The 7,404-nt window shown below is 38.0% G+C and overlaps 1 protein-coding gene across 1 annotated transcript; it reads right to left on the bottom strand.

The window, feature by feature from the left end:
• Positions 1–856: 856 nt before the first annotated feature.
• LOC108516370 (olfactory receptor 149-like) lies at positions 857–1,916 on the bottom strand. The gene has a single exon (XM_017853800.1). The coding sequence runs from the start codon at positions 1,892–1,894 to the stop codon at positions 959–961; it is 936 nt and encodes a 311-aa protein (XP_017709289.1). The 5' UTR covers positions 1,895–1,916; the 3' UTR covers positions 857–958.
• Positions 1,917–7,404: the final 5,488 nt, after the last annotated feature.

The following is a 7,404-nucleotide window of genomic DNA, read 5'->3' as shown; positions in this document are numbered from 1 at the left end:
TCCTTATGGTTCAGAAGTAACAGGATTCTATTTAAATCAATTGGGATGCACCAGCACCACCACCACCACCAACAACAACAACAACAAAAGAAACCCCACTTTTTCTTTTCTTTCTTTTTTTTTGAGAGAGTGATTTTTTAAATTGAGGTATAATTTACATAACAAAAAATGAATTATTTTAAAATGAACAAATCAGCGAAATTGTGTACATTCACATTCATATTGTACATAGCACGTTCACAGAGTTGTGCAATCATCACCTCTACCTAGTTCCAAAACATTTTCATCACCCCACAATCAAACTAAAAAAAAAAAAAAAATCAGTTTCCTCTGTTTTAATGGATTTACCTGCTCTGGATATTTAATAGGAATGGAATCATACAATATGTGACCTGTTGTGTCTGGCTTTTTTTTCCACTGAGCATTAGCTTTTCGAGTTCATCCATATTGTAGGAGACATTCCTCATTCCTTTTGGACTGAATAACATTTTAAACAACTTGTAGATGAATAAAAATAAGGGCTTATCCAATGCAGGCATTTGAGGATATAGTCACTGCAGTCAAGATGAATAAATGTCACAGTGGGAGGGAAATGAAGAGGAGGAGGGGATGTAGGAGGATGAAGAAAATACAGATTGAGAAGCAGAAGCTCCAGGCTGTTCTGCCTGCTGAGAAGAGTTTCTCTCTCTTTCTCTCTCACTGTCTCTCTCTCTTTCTCCCTCAGTATGATTTTCTCAAGAGAGCACAGGCCCCAGAGTCACAAAACCAGCTCTAGAGTCCTCATTCTGCCATTCACTCCTTACATGTCCCTGGACAAGTTACTTTGAGTGTTAGTCTCCACGTTGTAAAATGGAAATAATAATACCTGTGCCCTCAATTTCAAAAATATTTGTGAGAACCAAATAAAAATTGTTATAAGCTATGAAGTGTGGCTGAAGTGGTAGTTACTTATTTCTCTCTATAACTGCTCAGGAAGGAAGCCCAGCTGATGTAGGACCCTCCTTAGTGATGATTTCACCTCCTTATTCCTGAGACTGTAGATTAAGGGGTTCAGCATGGGGGTGACCAGGTTATTCAGAATCTGAACAGTTGCATCCAACCAGGGGCTGGGGGTTGGTCTCAGGTAAATGAGGACCACTGGCATATAAAAAAGCAGGATGGCAGTGAGGTGGGCGCTGCAGGTGGAGAAGGCACGGCGTCGGCCCTCGGCAGAGTGAATCTGCAGGATGGAGAAGATGATGCGACTATAAGAGGTGAGGATGAGAAGGAAACAGCTGAGGGGCATGAGGCCCACACTGATGAACCCCACCATCTCCGGGGCTGAGGTATCTGCACAAGCCAGCTTCAGCATGACTGGGATATCACAGAAATAATAGTCCACCTCGTTGGGGCCACAGTAAGGCAATTGGAAGGTGAGAGTGGTCAGAAACGTGGCCTGAATGCAGCCAAAGAATGAGGTCCCCATGGCTAGGATGACGCACGCTCTGTGGCTCATGATTATGATGTAGCGTAGAGGGTGACAAATGGCAACAAAGCGGTCGTAGGCCATCACCGTGTACAGGAAACACTCAGTGCAGCCCAGGAAATGGTAGAAGAAGAGCTGGGATGCACAGCCTGCATAGGAGATGGCTCGACTATTCCCTGAAAGATAGCACAACATCTTAGGGGAACTCACAGAAGGGAAAAATATGTCAAAAATAGACAGCTTGCCCAGGAAGAAGTACATGGGCTTGTGAAGCCGAGTGGAGGAGACAATAGCCAGCAAGATGAGCAGGTTCCCCATAAGGGTGAAGATGTAGAAGGACAAAAACAGGACCAAGAGCACAGTCTCCAGACCCTCTGTGTGCGGGATGCCCAGAAGGATGAATTCGGACACCACCGAGAGATTCTTCATGACTGTGAAAACATCTAACCTTGAAAAGGTACCCAAGACACTGAAGTCTAAATACCAATGTCAAGTTCTCAAGCTTTTTGCTGATGAGTGCTTTGGCTATGTTTTTAACAAGGAACAATCTGTCTTCTTAGGAAAGGCAAGAGAGAGATCCATGTAAAAAAAATGTCAGATAGTAAGGAAATGCCTATTTTAGAGTCAGTCTCTTCAACTCATAGAAGGAATGCTTTGTAAAGGCAGATGGTTGTCTTCTACAGGATGAGAAGTTTAGAGGCATATTTAAAACACTTCAACTTAGATTAGAAGCCTATGTACCACGGATTTATTCTTTTTGAGCATATTTACTATTTGAACTCTTGTGATGTCTTTACATAAGAAACTTCCACTATCCATTGTCCTCTGCAACGTAACAGAAAAATAATTATGTTAGAAACTGGAAAACTTAATATGAATCCTGGCCTTTCCATTTATTAGCTATACTTGTTAAAACAATCTACATGACATCTTTCATAGACTTAGTTTCATCATCTGCCAAATGGAAATCATACTTATTATAACATCGGTAACACAAATATCCTAGTATTAAAGTTTATGAAGTATCTGCTAAAATGTCTGGCAAAACTATGAACCCTAATGAAAAGTTTTTTCCTTTCTTCCATAAGTTATTGAGGTACAGGTAGTTTTTAGTCACATAAGTACGTGATTTAGTGGTGATTTGTGAGATTTTGGTGCACCCATGACCTGAGCAGTATACACTGCACCATATTTGTAGTATTTTACCCCTTGCCCCCTTCCCACTCTTCCCCCCAAGTCCACAAAGTCCATTGTATCATTCTTATGCCTTTGCATCTTCATAGCTTAGTTCCCTTTATTTTATATATCTTAAACTTAATTATTAAGTACCTTCCTTTAATGTTTGAATCCTGTAATTATTTGCAAAAAATATTTTATTAAATAACATCATTGAATAGATTTAAGATTACATACTCTTCAGACTACATCTTTCTAGACTTGAAAGGTCAAAGATCTCCAACTCTAATAAGAGATGCTGCTCTGGTTCTTCTGTTTCTAAGCCGACTTAAGATGACTGAAATATTGAGAAGCAGTATCAGCAAGGAAAGCATCCAATTCATGTTCCCGTAATGAAGTAAGAAATACAGTGATCCATGTAAAGAAAGAAAAAGAACAGCACTAATGAGGTAGGTTACATAAGTTAAGAGCAGAGTATAGCACCTGAAAGATTCAGGGATCTCTCATTACTCAGTAATAATAATGGTAATACACACACACACACACACACACACAGACACACACACACACACACACACACACATTTAATGAATACTTACTATGTTCCAAGGCCAGGCTCAGCATTTTAAAATTTATTATTTATTTTTAAAGTTTACCTATAAAAAGAAATTACTATTATTACTACTGTTCTTATCTATAGATAGGAAAGTGAAGCTTTGAAAATCAAGCACATTTCTTATGCTTAAAAAGCTAGTATGTGACAGATTTGTTTAATTCCATTTCCTGTGTCCTCAATCATCAGGAAATTGTGCCCTCTGTTTGCCTCTGCTTTCTAAGACAGCCTTGCTTGGAAAGGTACCCATTGCTTGGCAAGGACACTCTTTCCAGATACATTCACATCATTGCTTTATATTAAGGTAGGAAAAGTCTTCATGTCCTATTTCCTCCTGGTCATTTCCAGTCTTGACTTTAGAGCCCAATTGATAAATACCTCATTTAGTTTTAGAGATCACATAACAGGTGTTTTCTATCCCTTTAACACTAGACCTTAGTATCAGTTCCAATTTAGGAGCTTTCAAGTTGTGAAGCCACATTCAACATAGGGATCCCAATCATAAGCTGTGGCAAGTATCATGGAAAAGCACCTCTAAAGAGAATGACCAAGCCAAAATGAGTCACCCACATATTACCCAAGAACTGGGCAAAGTAAAGACAGTATAGAAACAGTGACATTCTGGGGAAGAAATGCTTCTGCAGTCTGCCCCTTGTTATTAATTCTAGCCACACCTGAATCGTCTCTCTGAGCAACACAGATTCTTGTGAGCTTTCATCTCTTTGGTCAGCAAAGGCAAGAGGGAGAGCATCTGGTTCTTGCCTATGATCAGAAACCATGATATCCTGTGATTCCATAATTTGATTTTTAAGTCCATTTCAGAAAGAAGTCACCAAAGACAAGGAAGATCTCCATGTGTGAACCCATTCGTGTGTGAGGGGAAGACGCTAACAGTGAGACATAGGTAGAAGTTTGAACACTCACACTGTCCACCTGAGAACACAGTCAAGTTTTCCAACTCTTATAACAAGATCTCACATTTACTTTTTCTCAGCAGAGCACAGTGTGCTCCAGCCAAAGGAGCCTTAATTCTCCTATGTATAAAGATCAAATCTCATAGGATTTGTACAATCAAGACCTGTACACACTCACTCTCTCTGGATTGCTTTCTTGAAATTTCTTTTCAGAACCCCTTAAGCCCTACTTGGGACTCAGTGATAGCTCTGAGGGAGCAATTAGTTTGTCAGTAACATTCATCATCCAATCATGAGATAACAATAATAATATCATTGGAAAGGGATGCTCTAAAGTGGGAAATATGTTCCCCCAAGACTATTTGCATAGTAGAAAAACACTAGTTTTAACATTAGATCACTTGCATTGCTATCCCTTTGTTTGGTTGTCTGTTACACCTTCAAGTCTTTGCTCCAGTTCAGATCAATATCATAAGCTCACAATCTCATGAGAGTTTGTGTTACCACTTGCCTCATCACTTTTCAAATTATCTATATATGCATGTGACTATATAGCTAGCTCTAATAAACATCACTATTCAAGACAGAAGCCTAATCAGTAGTTATTTATTATGCATCTACTATCACGATGTATCTTCAGGTCATTACTCCTACAGAAAAAGTCTCACATACTGGACACATTGCTGGGAAGATGACCAGTATAAATAGAGGAGCTATAAACCAAAAAACAATCAACTAAACTATTATTATTTAATTAACAATCCACTGTAAGTACTTACCATAAACTGTCATGCTAATTTGTTTAATTCATTGTTACATTTAATCTCCAAATGAAACTTTAGGAAGTAGATGGTATTATTTGACAAAGAAACTGAACAACAGATTAAATAATCTAGAGATTGCACAACTAGAAAGTAAATGAGCTGAGACTGTAATTTCAAAGCCAATTCTTTTAAGCACTAAGCTATGCTGAATTGCAGAGATTTGAGTCTTGCACCAAAAGAAGAGAAAGAGATTTAATGTGGTCTTCAAATGCTTGCAAAGCTGGTGGGTAGACTTGATAGAAGTTGTTTTACACAGACTCAAGAACCATGGGCAGATGTAGTAGAAAGATAGATTTATTTTCAATGTAAAAAAGAATTGTTTAATTATTAGAAATTTTACATCAATGAAATAAGCAACGTTTTGATGTAATGATCTCATCATTGGAAGTATTCAAGAAAAGGTAAAGAGAACCATCTTTCAGGTATACCATTAAGGATATTCTCAATTTGAATGAATAACATGAATTCAAAACCTTAAAGTTTTTTCTTTGTATGAAATTATTTGATTTTATTTCCACCATAAAAATTTTCAATGATTCTGACCTAACACAATACAAGTGGAGCTTTAAATTAATGATGATAATTCAACTAACCCCTAAAGCAAAAGCAATTATGAATATGCCCATAGCAGTTACAAAAGTAGTTACAAAGGTTACAAAACTATTACCATTGTAATACCAAAGCTGTTGCTGAAGCATTTTTAAAAGAGGGGAAAAGCAGGTTGTGGAGGGTGTACAGACACTGCTCAGATAGAGGCCCAGAGGATGAACGTGGTTTGTTGGGATGTCTTAGTAAGTACATCACATTTTAAATAATAGCTAACATTTTCTGTGGATTTGTTGTATACTGGAATTGTGATGAGGGCTCTGTATTTAATATCTCTCAATATTTACCAAAAATTTATTTCTATCTATTTTTTATAGTAGAAAACTTAATCTCAAATACTTTAATTAACATAACCAAGGTAACAGAGTGGGTTGATGATAGAGTTGTATCTCAAATCCAGAATAATATGGCTTTTCCCTTTGTGTTATAAAGACAAATAAGTTTATTACTAATTTTGATTTTCAAATACTCATTAATAATTAATAGCACCTAACATTTGCAGTTGTTCTAGTTTTCCAATACTTTTATGTAGTTTTAATGAATTCTTAAGAGCTGTGTAAGGTGGATTTTCTTAACTCCACTTTACAAATAAGGACATTAAACCTCAGAGCAATTCTGGCTTTTCTAAAGTTAGACAGTAGAAGAGCCCAGGCATTCCCAGGTTTAGCTGTCTTTCCACTACATCATCACTGCTTCCCAAAGTGACTCTATACAGAAAGCAGCTGTCTCTGGATGACAGACAAATTATTAATAGATTCATTTGGATATTTGGTTAAGCCTTCTATATAACCTTATGGTTATTACTGTTTTTATCATGGATTCCCTGACAAGATTATGGCATCAAAATATAATGAGATAGGCTGGGCATGGTGGCTCATGCTTGTAATCCCAGCACTTTGGGAGGATGAGGCAGGTGGGTCACTTGAGGTCAGGAGTTCAAGACTAGCCTGGCCAACATGGTAAAACCCCACCTCTGCTAAAAATGCAAAAATTAGCCGGGCATGGTGGCACGTGCCTGTAATGCCAGCTACTCAGAGGCTGAGGTGGCAAAATTGCTTAAACTAGGTGGGTAGAGGTTGCAGTGAGCCGAGATCATACCACTGCCCTCCAGCCTGGTGACAGAGCGAGAGTCTGTCTCAACAATAACAATAAGAATAAGATAAAGCGTCAGAGAAACAGAGAGAGTGAGAGAAACTTATTTAGCTCATGTTCTGTTTCCTAGGGAAAAAGTCCCACTAGAAAGTTTACTACATATTTCTCAGAAGAGGTCTCTTGCCATGGTATGACTTGTGGGGAAATTTGCATTATATTTCCATCATCTTTGTTTAAGTCTGCTTAATTTAATTCCTTTTTTTTCCTACTCCAGGTATTCAAGTAAGTCAAGACATAGTCTAGCAACAACTGATTCCTCAACTAATCCTTCAGCAAAATTTTCTGTTTATAAATAGCAAGCTTAAGTCTAGGCGTTCTTGATCCAATGACAGGTGCTTTGTTGTTTCTTGGCAGGATAAGAGTCTGTGGTGAATTGTCAATCATGTTTCTTCCTTTATCTGCGACAACCCAATGGAGAAGAAGTAGGCTGCAAGCCCCAAATGGAAAGGAGTATAATGATGGCTATTTATTGGGTGACACATATCTGAAGCTGCTATTTCCTTTTCTTCCTTTTGTTCTTCCTCCCTTCCTATCTTTTTTTTTTTCCTGGTGGAAAAGTTCTTGGCATCCTAAAATTTGATGGTTTCTATGGAAGAGGTGTGATCTATCTAGTGGAGGAATACAGAACTGAAAATTTTCTGCATTTTACTGGGG

This window comes from Rhinopithecus bieti, unplaced genomic scaffold (genome assembly GCF_001698545.2).
Source record: "Rhinopithecus bieti isolate Rb0 unplaced genomic scaffold, ASM169854v2 scaffold_37463, whole genome shotgun sequence".
In the NCBI taxonomy this organism is placed as follows: Eukaryota; Metazoa; Chordata; class Mammalia; order Primates; family Cercopithecidae; genus Rhinopithecus; species Rhinopithecus bieti.
This window is presented reverse-complemented; position numbering and strand designations above follow the sequence as displayed.

Bases quoted from the DNA above. Each gene is read 5' to 3' on its own strand.
- LOC108516370 (XM_017853800.1), bottom strand. From the start codon at position 1,894: ATGAAGAATCTCTCGGTGGTGTCCGAATTCATCCTTCTGGGCATCCCG.